The sequence below is a fragment of the Hemitrygon akajei genome, unplaced genomic scaffold (genome assembly GCF_048418815.1).
Source record: "Hemitrygon akajei unplaced genomic scaffold, sHemAka1.3 Scf000046, whole genome shotgun sequence".
In the NCBI taxonomy this organism is placed as follows: Eukaryota; Metazoa; Chordata; class Chondrichthyes; order Myliobatiformes; family Dasyatidae; genus Hemitrygon; species Hemitrygon akajei.
Window position 1 is genome coordinate 2,904,724 of NW_027331932.1, and position 16,212 is coordinate 2,920,935.

Here is a 16,212-nt window from a genome sequence, read left to right on the forward strand (position 1 = left end):
TCTCTTGCCTTCTGAGCCGCAGATCTGTTCTCATTGCCAGTGTCCTGCCTGTCAAACATATTTCTAATTGTACATTTGCACCGCTTTCCTCCCACCCAGAAGTATGAAAAGTGGTTTACGTGTTATTGAGGAGATTGCCCACAGCAGGCACTTTGCCCTGGGCCTGGCTTTCAAACCGATTTCATCCTCCTGACTGTCACACAGTTTCCTGTGAACTGCACATTGGGTCAAACTAACTCCCATATGTCCCCTCTATCAGCATCTCAGTTTAACGAATGATCCCGAGATTATCCTGCTCCACTTCCAGATCCTTAAAGTCGTCAGAGACTGGAGTTCTCTATTACCATAGCATTACACAATCCCGGGGTCAGACACAGAGTGAGTCTCCCTCCACACCGTCCCAACACACACTCTCGGAATCAGACACAGAGTGAAACTCCCACCACATCGTCCCATCGCACACTCCCGGGGTCAGACACAGAGCGATTCTCCCTCCACATCGTCCCATCACACACTCCCGGGATCAGACACAGAGCGAATCTCCCTCCGCACCGTCCTATCACACACTCCCGGGGTCAGACACAGAGTGAATCCCCGTCCACACCGTCCCATCACACACTCCCGGGGTCAGACACAAAGTGAATCTCCCTCCACACCGTCCCATCACACACTCCCGGGGTCAGACACAGAGCGAATCTCCCTCCACACCGTCCCATCACACACTCCCGGGATCAGACACACAGTGAAGCTCCCTCCGCACCGTCCCATCACAAACTCCGGGGGTCAGACACTGAGTGACGCTCAATTAACCAAGATCCATCACACCACACATGGTCAGACACAGGCTGAGGCCCCTCCACACTCCAAAATTACATTCTCCCTCGTGCGGACACAAAGTGAAACCTCTTCTTCCTCGTCTCGTCATACACTCGTGTGTCAGACATAATGTACAGTTCCCGTCCACACATCCATTTCGAGAGGACTGCAATGTACAAAAGAGGATGTAATTTTAAGACCTAATAAGGAACCGTAAGGCCACATTCGCAGCATTGTGAGCAGGTTTTGATCCCTTACCGAACAAAGTATGAGCTCCTATTGGAAAGAGTTCAAATCAGATGCACGAACAAGATTCCAGGATTGGACGGCTGGTCATATGAAGGCAGTTTCAAGGCTCTGGGGACTGTGCTCGCTGGAATTCAGAAGAATGTGTGATCAACTATTGAATGCTCTCGGATGGTGAAGTGTCATGACAAAGTGGATGTGGAAATAATTTGTTCCTGTTTTAGGGCAGACTAGGACCAGAAGACGCAGCTTGGAATAGAGGACATCTTTTATAATGGAGATCAGGCGGATTTCCTGCGCCAGAGAGCAGTGAATCTGCGGAATCCAAAGCGCAGGCACCAGGGAAGGCCCAGACATTCGGAATTTTAAGGCAGAGTTTGAAAGATTCCTCATTGTTCAAGGCCGGAAGGGGTAGCGGGAGAAGGCGGGAGACTGGAGCTAAGAGGGGAATGTATCAGCCGTGATGAAATGGCGAGCAAGTCCCGATGTCCTAATTCTGCTCCTATGTCGTGTGGGTTTAATTAAAGTACCCGTGTTCCCGGTTGTCAGCAACTCAGAGGATCTATAGTGGGTCCAACACGTTCACGCTAACACAAATAAGGCGTCACGTGGCCGAATGAACTTCCCCGGAGTACGGTTACCTGTCGCTGTCCCTTCAAAACTCAGACAGGCAATTATTCCCTGCCACATTTCTTCATGGAAATTTTGATCCAAAAGACATCTTGCCGAGCATTCACTGCTCAACCGTATGAGTTCCATTTCTCGACTACTGTCTGTCATGTCGTCTTTGGTTTGTTTCTTGTTTACTTCGAGTTTGATTATGAACTAATTCAAGAGCTTCCTCTGCTTTCTGGTTCAACACTATCCATAGCTGTCTCGTTACAGAAGGGATCACAACTTTAGGATTTGAGGAGATGTTGTTTCTCATTGAAGATGAAGATATTTCAGTGGATGTATGGTGGAGAGCGTTATGTCATGTTGCATCGCCGACTGGTGTAGGGTTTGCAACGCAGAGAATCGCATAAGCTACAGAGGGTTCCAGACTCAGTCAACACCCCTCCACTCTATCCATGACATTTTCAAGCGGCGATGCCTTGTAAGTGCGGCATCCATCACTGAGGACCCTCACCACTCGGGAGAAGCTCCCTGCTCTTTCCTACCATCAGCGAGGAGTCACTGGAGCCCGAACACCACACACAACGATTCAGGGACAGCTTCTTCCCCTGCGCCATCACATCTTCGAACGCATGAGCATTAACTCGGCATGTTTGCTGCCTCTATCATTTATTTTTAATTTACGTTAATTTTGCATTTTATGCCATACTGTGGCAGCATAGCAACAAGTCCCGGTCCGTATAAGTCGCACATAATAAATCAAGTAGTGATTCCGGTGTAAAACATCCGATGAGTGTGGACGGGACATTTGACATCCCGGGTTTCACCAGTCTGGACTCTGAGTACGGGAGCCGGGAGAGCACCTTGCAGTTCTACAAGACATTGATGAGGGTTCATACACTGAGTTATGAAGAGAGATCGGGAAGGTTGGGACTTTATTCCTTGCAGTCTTGGGGTGAACATTTGGAGTTGCAGAAAATAAAGAGAGGCAGAGACAGAGTGAATGGGCACAGAATATTTACCCAGGCTGGGGAAATCGAGAGAAAGCGGGTATAGTATTGATCTGAGTGGTTAGAGTGGAGTGAGAGAGATCGTAGTGGTTTGACAGAGCAGAGGGGAGGGAGAGATTAGGATAGGGAATGGGGGAGAAAGGGGAATGGAGGAGAAAGAGTTGTGCGGAGGGACCGGAGAAAGAGAGTGGGTGGAGAAAGGGCGAGGAAGTACGGGAGGAGGGAGCTGGAGCAGTGAGGTAGACGGAGTGGCGATCAACTGGACGGAGGGGCGATATGATGAGAAAAAATGGATAGATGGGGAGAGAGGTTTGTCGGTGTGTGGTGGGGAGAATCGGGTTGCGACAACAGGAAGAGAGTGGAGTGGTAGGGAAGGGCAGAGGAGGTGAGAAGGGAATTTGGGGGCGATCGGGAAGTGAGTGTAGGAGAGAGAAAGAGGAAAAAAGACGAGGTAGTCACTTGATTCAAGTCGGTCCCAGGGTCTGTTCAGAGACCCTGCGTCTTTTCAGGAATATCCCAGCACAAATGTACAGACTTCTCGTAAGCGAAACGTTCAGCCCGATTACAAGGCAAACCCACACGGACGATTTGCACTCACGACCGGCATACTTTTCGGAGCTCATCTTGTACAGGAGGCCAGAGGCCACTTTGCTGTCGAAGAGCGTCAAACATGTTCAACAGAGACAAAACAGCTCCAGCAGACACCCGAGACCATCGCCAAACTAATGCCATTAAACCGCCTTCTCCTCAGAGTCCTGTGTCAGCCCCCGAACTAATTACACGAATCCCCTCTTCCCCAACTGACCGACTGTCTCCCCACAGCCCTGTGTCAGTTGCCAACAATAATCCCAGTACACCATGCTCCCTCGACACTCTCTGGTCCGACGTCAAACAAATCCCACTGTCCCACTCTCTCTCCACAGTACTGTCAGTCTCCATACGAATCAAACACGCCCACTTTCTCCCCTGAGATTGTTTCAGTCCCCAGAGGAATCCTACTGCCCCGTCATTTCCCCACAGATCCATGGCAGTCCCGAAATGTGTCCCACTGACCCACACTCTATCCACAGTACTGTCAGTCTCCATACGAATCAAACACGATCACTTTCTCCCCTGAGATTGTTTCAGTCCCCAGAGGAATCCTACTGCCCCGCCGTTTCCCCACAGATCCATGGCAGTCCCGAAGTGTGTTCCACTGTCCACTTTCTTTCCAGCAACGCCGTGTCTCTCCCCAAATTAATCCCATTGCCCCTCCCTGTCCCCACAGCTTCGTGTCAGTCTCCAAACTAATCTCAGTTCACCTCACTCTGCCTACAGCACTGTGCAAGTCCGCAAAATAATACCAGTTTACTGATCCCTCCCCACTGCCCCCATCCAGATCTCAAAGCATTCCCACTGCTCTATCCGTCGCCGATAGACAGGTGACGGTCCCAAACTCTTCCCAGTGTACCACGCTCTCCCAACAACATGGTACAGTTTTCAAACAAATCCCAATGCCGTGCCCCCTTCCCAAAACTAACTCCCATATGTCCCCTCTATCAGCTTGTCAGTTTAACGAATGATCCCGAGATTATCCTGCTCCACTTCCAGATCCTTAAAGTCGTCAGAGACACTGGAGGTCTCCATTACCATAGCATTACACAAACCCGGGGTCAGACACATTGTGAATCTCCCTCAACACCATCTCATCACACACTCCAGGGGTCAGACACAGAGTGAAGCTTCCTCCACCCCGTCCCATCACACATTCCCGGGGTCAGACACAGGGTGAATCTCCCTCCACACCGTCCCATCACACACTCCAGGGGTCAGACACAGAGTGAAACTCCCTCCACACCGTCCGATAACACTATAACGAATTCAGCAAGAAAGCGAATATCCCCGCCCACCCCCCTTCACTGCCTGTCTCCCCTCTCACCTATCTGCAGCACTTCAGCGTTCCTGTAGTCTCCAACAGTGTGTCAGTCTCAGAGATAATCAGTGTGTGTGTGAGACCAGAGATGGAACTGAGTTGTGACTGGGTGGAGAGGGAGGGCTGTGGTGGGGTGGTGAGTGTGCAGTCACTGGGATGAAATGTTGAGAATCCACACAACCGGCCTCTACTCGCAGAGACGTAGAGAAACTGAGAACCGAGAAATCGATATCCGGTGGAAGTGAGCAGAAATAACACCAACGATGTGCAGAGAGCTTGATATCCGAAAACACTGTCGCAGCTCGTACTAACTGCGCTTGAAAACGGAGTAATGTTGCTTCCACACCGTCCAATTTCACACTCCCCGGGTCAGACACAGAGTGAATCTCCCTCCACACCCTCCCATCACACACTCCCGTGGTCAGACAGAGAGAGAATCTCCCTTCACACCGTCCCATCACACATTTCCGGGGCCAGACACAGAGTGAATCTCCCTCCACACCGTCCCATCACACACTCTCGGGGTCAGGCACAGAGTGAATCTCCCTCCTTACCGTCCCATCACACACTCCCGGGATCAGGCACAGAGTGAATCTCCCACCTTACCGTCCCATCACACACTCCCGGGGTCAGACACAGAGTGAATATCCCTCCACACCGTCCCATCACACACTCCCGGGTTCGGACACAGAGTGAATCTCCCTCTACGCCGTCCCATCAAACACTTCCGTGATCCGATTCAGAGTTACTCTCCTCTACACCCTTTCTGTGGCTTCTGTGTCTTTCCTGTAATGAGGGGACCAGAACAGAGCACAGTTCTTCAAGTGTACAAGTTTTCGGAGATGGTGGGAGTTAACCGAGACGTGGGAGGTGCCCCTGGAAGTTAGGGGATGAGGAAGACAGGACGTGAGCAGGGGAGGGAATGGGTCACGGAGACGTGGTCGCCCGTAAGGGAGGGAGTTCTGACTGAAAGTGAATCTGTGTTGTATAAGGAGTGTGTGACAGAGACAGGTAGTAGTGCAGGAGAAGGAGAGGTTGACGAAGACGTGTCCCTTTCTTGCAATTCCTCCGTCTCCGCCGTTGCTGCTCTCAGGATGATGTTTTTCATTCCAGGACGAAGGAGATGTTTTCCTTTTTTAAACAAAGTGGCTTCCCTTGCTCCACCATCAACTCTGCTCTCAAACGCATCTGTCCCATTTCACGCACAAATGCTCTCACCCTGTGCTCCCACCACCCCTCTCGGATTAGGGTTCCCGTTGTCTTCACCTACAACCCCACCAGCCTCCGGGTCCAACTTTTAATATCCGGAACTTCCGTCAGCACCAACGGGATCCCATTGCCAAGCACATCTTTTCCTCCCGCCCTCTTTCTGCTTTCCGCATGGATCGCTCCGTACGCCACTCCCTTGTCCATTCGTCCCCGCTCCCATCCCTTCCCAACGATCTCCCTCCTGGCGCTTTTCCCTGTAAGCGAGCAAGTGCTAAACCTTCCCTTACTCTCCCTCCCTAACCAGCATTCAGGGCCCCAGACAGTCCTTTTAGGTGAGGCGACCCTTCACCCGTGAGCCGGTTGGTATGGTATACTGCATCCGGTGCGGCCTTCTATGTACTGGTGAGATCCGACGCAGACTGGGAGACCGTTTCGCTGAACACCTACGCTCTGTCCGCCAGAGAAAGCAGGATCTCCCAGTGGCCAAGCATTTCAATTCCACGTCCCATTCCCATTCCGAAATGTCTATCCATGGCCTCCTCTACTGTCCAGATGAAGCCACATTCAGGTTGGAGGAACAACACCTGATATACCGGCTGGGTAGCTTCCAGCTTGATGGCATGGACATTGATTTTTCTACCTTCCGTTAACACCCCTCCTCCCCTTCTTAACACATATCGAATTTATTTATTTCCACATATTTTTGTTTCTCTTTCTGCCCATCACTCTACCTGCTCTCCATCTCCATCTGGTGCTCCCCTCCCGCTTTCTTTCTCCGTAGTTCTCCCGTCCCATGATCCGTTCCTTTCTCCAGCTTTTGCCAATCATCTTTCCTGCTCTTAGCTTCACCCCACCCCCTCCTGTCTTCTCCTATCATTTCGCATTTCCCCCTCCCCCTCCTACTTATTATCTTTCTCTGTGTCGGAGAAATTTCTTCACTCAGAGAGTAGTGGGGCTGTGGAATTTACTGCCCCAGAGAGCTGTCGAAGCTACTACACTCAATAAATTCAAATCGGAGATAGACATTTTCCTGGATAAAAATGGCATTAGGGGATACGGTGAGCGAGCAGGTAAGTGAACATGAGGCTAGGTTTAGATCAGCCATGTGATCTCCTGGACCAGTTTTCGATAGCCTGGATGGGTCGGAGAGGAATTTTCCAGATTTTTTCTCCTCAATTGGCAACTCGGTTTTTTTCCCCGGGTGATCACATGGTTTTGGGCGGGATGAATGATAAAATAAAATGGGCGGCATGGTGCCCTGTTGGTTGGCACTGTTGCCTTGTGGGATTCGGTGAAAACTAGAGTTAAGATTGGATCGGCCATGATCTTATAGAATGGCGGAGTAGGCTTGAGGGGCCGATTGGCCTACTCCTGCTCCTATCTCTTATGTTCTTATGTTTTTCCTTTCAGTTATTCCTGACGAAGGGTCTCGGCCCGAAATGTCGACAGCGCTTCTCCCTATAGATGCTACCTGGCCTGCTGCGTTCCACCAGCATTTTGTAGGTGTCGCATGAATTTCCAGCATCTGCAGATTTCGTCGTGTTGGGGTTTAAGTGATGGGGTGGGGCACCCGGACGGGCAGGGGCGTAGTGAATTTTGGGCGTGACCCAGGCGGAGAATGTGTGCAGGGTAGGGACTGCGTCACGGAGACGGGGTAGCTTGTAAGGGAGGGACGCTTGACGGATTCGGGGAGGGGTTTTGTGGAGGGAGGGTGCTATGCACACAGCGAGGACGTTTCCTTGTTGCAGTGCAGGATCTATCGGTGTGTGGGTGTCACGGTGAGGGGTGTGTTCGTATCACGACGAGGACTGTGTCGGTGGCACAAAAACACTGAAAGGGGTTTTACGGTGTCGCTTTGAAGACAGTTTCGGTGTTTGTCTCTCCCGCAGCCTACGTCGTCTGTGAATTGGGTCGTTCCCTCTACCCTAACACACTGCTCTTCCCACCCGATGAGCTGAAATGACTCTGCTCTTTCTACAGAGCAGAGAACGTAAATCACACAACAGAGCAGATCCTTCGGTCTTTTCGTCAGATCCTTCAGATCCTATTTAATAGCAATTAAACTGAATTTCCTCTGCCGACATAACATTAGTCTCGCTCCATTCCCTCCGCGCCCACCTGCCTGTTAAAGAGCCACTTAAACGCTTCTATAGATTTCCCCCCACCACCAGCACGCGCTAATCTCTGTGACAACAAAAACTTGCCAAACTCATCTCCTTTGAACGTTCCCCCTCTCACCCTAATGCAGGTCCTCTGGTATTAGAGATTTCCATCCTGGGGGTAAAAGATACAAGCTATCTGGTCCATTTGCGTCACGTGTTATAAAACTCAAAGACAACTAAACTTAACTCGAGGTTACACTTATCCTTTTCTATAATTACTTTGTCTGTAATGGCATTACCATCACTAGATGCAACGTGATCACCGACACAAACTTCTGTCCCCTGGCGTGTCCTATTCGACAGAATGAGATCAACTTATTAAGATTAAGGAACCTTTTTTAACTGATTAGGAAAACTGTCCCAGTGGTCCTTTCACAGTGTGAGGCTCACAGTCAATACCAAGAGTGTTAAAATCACCCGATGTCACAAACTGAAGTCTCTTACAACAGACTCCGAACGCTCCATAGGTTTGTTCCTCTAAATCCCCAGGACTGTTCGGTGGTCGATAATATAGCCCAATGAACGAGTTCATACTTTCTCATTCCTCACTTCCACCTTTAAAGTTTCGCCTCAGCCTAAATTATATATACAGTAGCACGGATAAAACAGCAGTAAACTGGAAGGTTGAGCTAACTGACCTGACCCTCCCGCAACCGAGTCTTACTAATGGCTAAACTACCATGCTTCCAGTCGTTGGCCCCGACCCTGAGGCTCATCTGCCTTTCGTACAATACTTCCTGCATTGAAACGTAGGCAGCTCAGAACATGAGTCCCAGTGGGCTCAATTTTTGGCTCGCTGACTTTGTCTGAGGTCGTAACAACATCTGTCCCAACAATGACTCCACTATCTGTTCAATCATTCTGGTTATCACCTCCTGCAACTCGACTTTAAACACCACAACGACCCCTTTCTTAATGGCAAACCTTCCCGCTGGTATGTTAGTTCTACTTCGGTTCAGGTGTAAACTGAGAGAGTTCCAGACGGCGGAGAAAATGAAGGAGCTGCACAACGTGGGGCGGTGTGGCGCGGTCTCCAGGCAGGACTCGTTGCTGCCCCCAGTGTTCGCTCGGCAGAAAACAAGCTCAGTTGTTGTAGTTTGTAGATTTCGATGGCTTTTAAAGTGGCTAGGACCGCAAGCTGATTATATATATGCTCGCGCGCGCGCGTGCGTGTGTGTGCGTGTACATAAAGCGTGAAAGTATTTCACTGATATCCTACATCTTTCTATTTTATACATATTATGCGTGCTTTGTGCATCGTGTGACAGTTGATAATGTCTTTAGCAGCTGGGCCCGGACGGTCATGTGTGATGGAATTGCCGTAAACTTAAATTGAATTGAATTGAAATGAAATGAAACCGTCTCGTCTGTAGAGGTCGCACCTACCAGGGAAGAGAGCCCAGTGATTCATAAATCTGAAGACCTCGTTCCCACCCTAACATTTTAGCCACATTTTAAACTGAAAGTTCTTCCTAATTTTGGCCACACCTGCACATAAATAAGGTTGGAGAACTGGCTCCCTTTTCGTACCTATATCCTGGAGACGATCACGACCGCATGCCATCGTGGAATCTCGTTCTCGTCCGCAGTAAATTTTCCCGTTCCCTAACTAAGAGAACCCGATCAATGCAGCTCGCCACATTTCATCCACTTCCCTGCTGAGCCATAGAACCATAGTCACTGCCAGAGACCTGACCGGTGAGACTTTCCCCTGCTTGGTCATTTGCACCTCTCTCCTCCCATCCAGAATTATATAAAGTGGTCTACATTTTATTGAGCGGGTTGGCCACAAGGGGTTTCTGCACTGGCTCTGGCTGTTTAACCCCTTTCACCTTCCTGTCTGTCATCCAGTTCCCTGTGTCCTGCACATTGGGTGTAAAAACATCTCTATATGTCCTCCCTATGCCCCCTCGGCTTCCCGAATGATCCTGTGTTCATCCAGCTCCAGTTCCAACTCTGTACTGCAGTGTGTTAGAAGGTGCAGCTGGATGACCTTCTTACAGGAGACTTTGTCAGAAACTCTTGAGGTTTTCCTGCCTTCCCAATTCTCGCAAAGGAACATTCAACTCTACTGCCAGACATTGCTACTGCTCTGACTTTGCGATTATAAAGAAAGAAACAATAATTAAACTGAAAACAAATCAACCAACAGTTCTGTGCCTTCTCTCACCCAAGAATCTCCTCCTTCAAGATTCAAAGAGATAAACCCTCTAACTTCCACTCAAATCCAATTCCCGCCGTTCCAGTAATCTTGAATTGTGAGTCCGGCACCGGCGAATGTGCGTGTGTTTGTGTTCGTAGGATGTGCAGGAAACAGGAGAGACCTGGAAGAGGAGGTGGTTTTCATGGGAGACGGACATGGTGGTGAGATATCAGTCACTGGAATGAAGTGTTGTCGAACCAAACGATCGGCCTGTTCAAACAGAACTTTGCAGAGGCTCAGAACCGAGAGATCGATATCCGGTGGAAGGGGGCTGAGTGGTGCAACAACAGACGTCACCTCTCCCCCTTCCTCACCAGAATTCCATATGGAGAGAGAGAGAGAGAGAGAGAGAGAGAGAGAGAGAGAGAGAGAGAGAGAGAGAGAGAGAGAGAGAGAGAGAGAGAGAGAGAGAGAGAGAGAGAGAGAGAGAGAGAGAGAGAGAGAGAGAGAGAGAGACGTGTAGAGGAGGGAGAGGGTTAATGGAACCGGGGAAGACCTGCAGAGGATGGAGCGGGTCAGGGAGACGGGGAGTGGAGTTCGGGAAGGAGGAGATAACGGAGACGTCACAGTGTGTAGGGGACGGAGGGGTGATGGCGACAGAGTGTGTAGAAGACGATGAAGGTGGCGGAAACGGGGAGGGCTGTAGGGAAGTCGTGGATGACGGTGACGTGGATGGTCGTCTGGGACGGTGGGCTGACGTCGAACAGGAGACGGAAAACTCAATGAACCAGGAACAGCTTCTTCCCCTTCGCCAGCATATTATTGAACGCATCAGCACCACCTCCACATTTTTGTGGCATTTATTAGCTTTTTGCATTTGACATTAATTTTACATAGTTTCGCCCTAATTGATTATTCAAAAGAACAAATCTCAGGTGGTCCCACGAGGGACACAGATCAGGCGAATGCGTGCACTCTATTTCACTATGACTGGGGTATCGAGAACATTAACGCACATGATTGAGGTGAGAGTAGCTAAAGACAGAAGCGTGGAGCGAGATGGGTTAGATAAAAGAGAAACAGTAGGATGAGCAGAGTGGTTAGAGACAGAGTCTCTAATCGTGGGGAGAGAGTGGGAGGTGCAAGTATTTTGAGGACTAGCACGGGGCCGTGGGGAGAGAGTGGAGCTATGGAGCTCTTTTGGGAACTGACCCAGGTTGTGGGAGAGAGTGAGGCAGTGGAAGTGAAAGCTAATCGAGGGAGAGACCGGGAACAGAAGGGGGAGTTGGGGGCGAGGAGGCAAGAAACCAGGGTGAGGAAAACGGGGATGAAACAGAGGAGGCGGGAATGGAGAGGGATGAGAGGGAGACTTCAGAGGAACGAGGGTAAAGAGAGGGCAAGATAGTGAGTAAGACTGTGATAGAAGGAAGGAGGAGAATAGGGTAAGGGTGAGGGGCAGCGGAGCAGAAGGGGTAGTGCGAGTGGTTAAGTGAAATGGAGGAGAAAGAGGGTTTTATCATTATATTCAAGTCGGTCCCAGTGGTTGGTGACAGAGATCCTGGATCTTTTCAGAAATATCCGGGCACAAAGGAGCAGACTTCTCACAGATGAAGAGCGTACGAACCTCATCGCAAGGTTTACTCTCACTCTGCCATGTACATACACCACACTCGGGGTCTCCACCGTTATTCCGGAACATGATATTCGAAGTCACCTTCCTGTCAAAGATGGGTAAACAATGTCAACACACCTCCAGCAGTCAGTCCCCCAAACCACTGAAACCCTCCCTCGCCATTGAGCTGTGGAACCCCAACATCTCCTATAACCCCACTTTCCCAGCACAGCCCTGTGTCAGTCTCCAGAATACTCCCACTGACCCACTCTCTCCCTGCAGCCCTGTGTCAGTCACCAAAGTAATCCCTTGCCCCACTCTCTAACCGCAGATCGGTGTCAGAGACCAGAATTATAACAGGACCCAACATTCTCCTCACAGGCCCGTGTCAGTCCCCAAATTATTCCCACAGCGCCAGTGTCTTCCGAGGCCCCAAGTCAGTCCTCAAAATGCTCCCACTTCTTTACTGTCTCCCCACAGGCCTGTGTTTTCTGCCTAAGTGCTCACACTCACCACTCCCACCCCACAGATCAGTGTCAGTCCAAACTACACCCACTGCCTGACTCTCTCCCCACAGCCCCGTGCCAGTCCCCGAAATCATCCCACTGCTCAACCCTCTTCTTAGAGACCTGTGTCAATCACCAAGACACCTCCCGCTTCCCATGCTCTCCCCACGGACGTGTCTCAGTCCCCAGAGTACTCCCACTGAACCATTCTCTCCCACAGATCGGTATCTGTCCCCACAGTACACCCCTCCCTCATTCTCTCCCCACAGACATGTGCTAGGCCCCAAAGTGCTCCCGCTGCCTCACTCTCTCCCACAACCTGGGTCAGATCCCAAAAGAGCTCCATAGCTCCACTCTCTCCCCACGGCCCCGTGGTAGTCCACGAAATACTTGCACTTCCCACTCTCACCTCAAGGCCCAGTGCGAGTCCCCACAATAATCCCAATGTCTAGCCTTCCCATAAAGATCTGTGTCAACCACCGAAAGACAGCCACATCGCACTCTCTTCCCAGAGCACATGTCAGTTCCCACATTTGGAGAAGGAAGTCTGAGGATCAGAAAGGATTTTTTTCTTCTTCTCACTGCAGTTAAGAGAGGTGGGACTGCGCAGGCGTGTGACGTCGGTCAGTGAGACGGGGAAGATTTAAAAGGAACACAGCCTTATACAGCGGGCAGCGTCGTTTTGCGGGCAGCGGAGTGAGCCGGGAGCAGAGTAAAGGGCTCTTAAGGGATTTGGCTCACCATGCTTAGGTGGAAACGGGCGAAACAAGGTAGGTTTTGTTTTAATTTTTCCTTTTATTTGAGGAAAGGGGGAATTATGAGTGTGAGGGCAGTTTGTTGTCCTGGGTGTCGTATTCGGGTGTCCTGGAGACTCCTAGCCTGCCGGACGTCCACATCTGCGTCGGGTGCGCCGAGCTGTAGCTCCTAAGGGACCGTGTTAGGGAACAGAAGCTGCAGCTCGATGACCTTCGTCTGGTCAGGAAGCGTGAGGAGATGATAGAGAGGAGTTACAGGCAGGTGGTCACACCAGGGCCACGGGAGGCCGAAGGTGCGTCACGGTTAGGAGTGAAGGAGAAGAGTCAGGTACTAGAGAGTACCCCAGTGGATGTACCCCTTGACAATAAGTACTCCTCTTTGAGTACTGTTGGTGGGGGGGGGGTGCAACCTACCTGGGGGAAACAACGGTGGCTGTGCCTCCAGCACAGAGTCCGGCACTGTAGCTCAGAAGCGTAGGGAAAGGAAGAGGAAGGCAGTTGTATTAGGGGACTCGATAGTTAGGGGGTTCGATAGGCGATTCTGTGGACGCAGACAGGACACCCGGATGGTAGTTTGCCTCCCTGGTGCCAGGGTCCGGGATATTTCTGATCACGTCCAAGACATCTTGAAGTGGGAGGGTGAGGAGCCAGACGTCGTGGTACATATCGGTACCAATGACATAGGTAGGAAAAGGGAGGTGGTCCTGAAAGGAGAAGATAGGGAGTTAGGAAGGAAGTTGAGAAGAAGGACCGCAATGGTAGCAAGCTCGGGATTACTGCCTGTGCCACGCGACAGTGACGGTAGGAATGGAATGAGATGGAGGATAACTGCGTGGCTGAGGGATTGAAGCAGGGGGCAGTGATTCAATTTTCTGGGATCTCCATTAGGGCAGGTGTGACCCGTACAAAAAGTATGGGTTACTCTTGAATCCTAAGGGGACAAATATCCAGGCGGGGAGATTTGCTAAGGCTACAGGGGAGATTTTAAAATAGAATGGTTGGGGTGTGAATCAATCTGAAGAAACTTGGAGAGAGCAGGTGCTTTCACAAATAGAGAAAGCTGGTAGACAATGTGTGTAGGAGGAGGATAAGCAGGTGATGGAGGAGAGGACCGCTCAGACCGAGGATGTAGGAGAGAAGGAAGAAAAAGATAATAAAGTTGTTTGTACCGTTAGGGATAAACATAGAGGAAGAGGTGGAGAGATTTTTCAATGTATCTATATTAATGCTAGGAGCATTGTAAGAAATGTGGATGAGCTTGGAGCATGGATTGATACCTGGAAATATGATGTTTTAGCAATTAGTGAATCATGGTTGCAGGAGGGGTGTGATTGGCAACTAAGTATTCGTTGATTTCTATGATGAAGAGATGTAATGGGACATCTTCCTCCACTGCGCAATCTCATCTCTGAACGCACGAGAACTAACTCCATATTTTTCTATCAGGTCAGAGAAAATATTACAGCGGTGGTAATACAGGATAGATTAGAGGGCTCGTCTAGGAGGCTATTTCGTGCGAATTGAGGAATGTGAAAGGTGTAGTGACAATTATAGACCACCTAATGGGGAGCGAGAATTGGAGGAGCAAATTTCTAAGGACATAGCAGATATTTGCAGTAAGCACAAGGTTGTGATTGTGGGAGATTTTACTTTTCCACACATGGGCTGGGAAGCCAATTCTGTAAAAGTGCTGGATGGTGTGGAGTTTGTAGAATCTATGCAGTATAGATTTTTGCAGCAATGCATAGAGGTACCAACCAGAGATAGGGCAGTGCTGGATCTATTGTTAGGGAATGAGATATGTCAGGTGACGGAGGTATGATTTGGGTTCCATTTTGTCATTTGAACAAATGGATAGGCATATGGATAGGAAAGGAATGGAGGGTTATGGGCTGAGTGCAGTTAGATGGGACAAGGTGAGAGTAAGCGTTCGTCACGGACTAGAAGGGCCGAGATGGCCTGTTTCCGTGCTGTAATTGTTATGTAGTTATATGGTTCTATTAATTTTACTGCACACTCTGCACCAACAGCCCTCGTCGATCCTCAAACAAATCCAAATGCCCATTCACTCACCGCAGAACTTTCTCTATCTCCAGAAGTCCCCGTTTTCCCAGTCTCTCCCCACAGCCCTTGTCAGTCCGCAAACTCATACCAATGTCCACTCCCTTTAGCAAACCGTGTCTGGCCACAAACTAATCTCACTACACACAACCTTCCCGCAGCCTGTGTCAGTCCCCAAAATAAATCCACTGCCCACTCGCTTCTGGCAGCCTGTATCAATCCGATGACCCACTTTCTTCTCAGAAAATTGCAAGATCCCAAATCTCACCAGTCTTTGCATTTTCCAATCCAGTGTGAAATGCCACCGTCGCGGATAGCTTTGGCAACAAAATTCTGTGAAATTAAATTGCTATCATTAATGATTGAATTCCAAAGTTATTTACGTTGCGTCCCTTGATGACTGAACCCGGGAGAGTGTTAAGGGATGGTGTTGAACGAGCTTAATACTGTGACTCACCACGCGAGAATGTGAATGGCACGATGTGGAAGGAGCCTCACTCTGTGTCTGAACCGGGGAGTGTATGATGTGACGGTGTGGAGTGAGCCTCACTATGTGTCTGCCACCGGACATGTGTGATGGAACGGTGTGAAGGAGATTCACTCCGTTTCTGACAGCAGGAGAGTGTGCTCGGACGAGAAGGAGGGAGCCTCACTCTGTGTCTGACCCCGGAAGTATGAGATCAAACTGTGTGGAGGGAGCTTCCCTCTGGTGTGGATATATCTTCCGTCGATCTGACACGTACCTCTTCTTCTGCTGAATTTATTTCAAGAAGTTTAGAATCAGATTTCGAACAATACTGCTTCGCTTCATCGTAGGAAGTGTTAAGCGTGGATATAAAATAACACGGGCCTTCATTTCTGATCCAGTTCTGGGAAAACGCTTGCGCTGGAAATTGGGAAAAAAGAACAGTGAATCTCACACGTAACGTCCATTACATCCATTGTGTGTCAGACAGCGAAAGAGGATCTCTCCTCACCGACCCATCACACACACCTGGTCAAGTACAGAATGAAACACCCTCCTCACCGGTCCCTTGACAAATTGGCTCCGGAATTTCCGAACAAGTAGCAGTGAATCCGCCGGTAGACAGACACCGTCCCATCACACAATTCCGGGGTCAGACACAGACTGAAGCTCCCTCCACACCGTCCCATCACACACTCC

At 49.9% G+C, this 16,212-nt stretch overlaps 1 protein-coding gene across 1 annotated transcript in view; it reads right to left on the reverse strand.

Moving 5' to 3' along the window:
* Window positions 1-10,957: 10,957 nt before the first annotated feature.
* Window positions 10,958-16,212, reverse strand: part of LOC140720708 (CD209 antigen-like protein C) — a 35,104-nt gene continuing 29,849 nt past the window's right edge. Inside the window, exons 4-6 of the mRNA XM_073035540.1 lie at window positions 15,791-15,933; window positions 15,316-15,380; window positions 10,958-11,831 (exon numbers count right to left, since the gene is read on the reverse strand). Of these exons, the coding sequence (XP_072891641.1) occupies window positions 11,639-11,831; window positions 15,316-15,380; window positions 15,791-15,933 (401 nt within the window). The 3' untranslated portion in view covers window positions 10,958-11,638. The remainder of the gene's footprint in view (window positions 11,832-15,315; window positions 15,381-15,790; window positions 15,934-16,212) is intronic.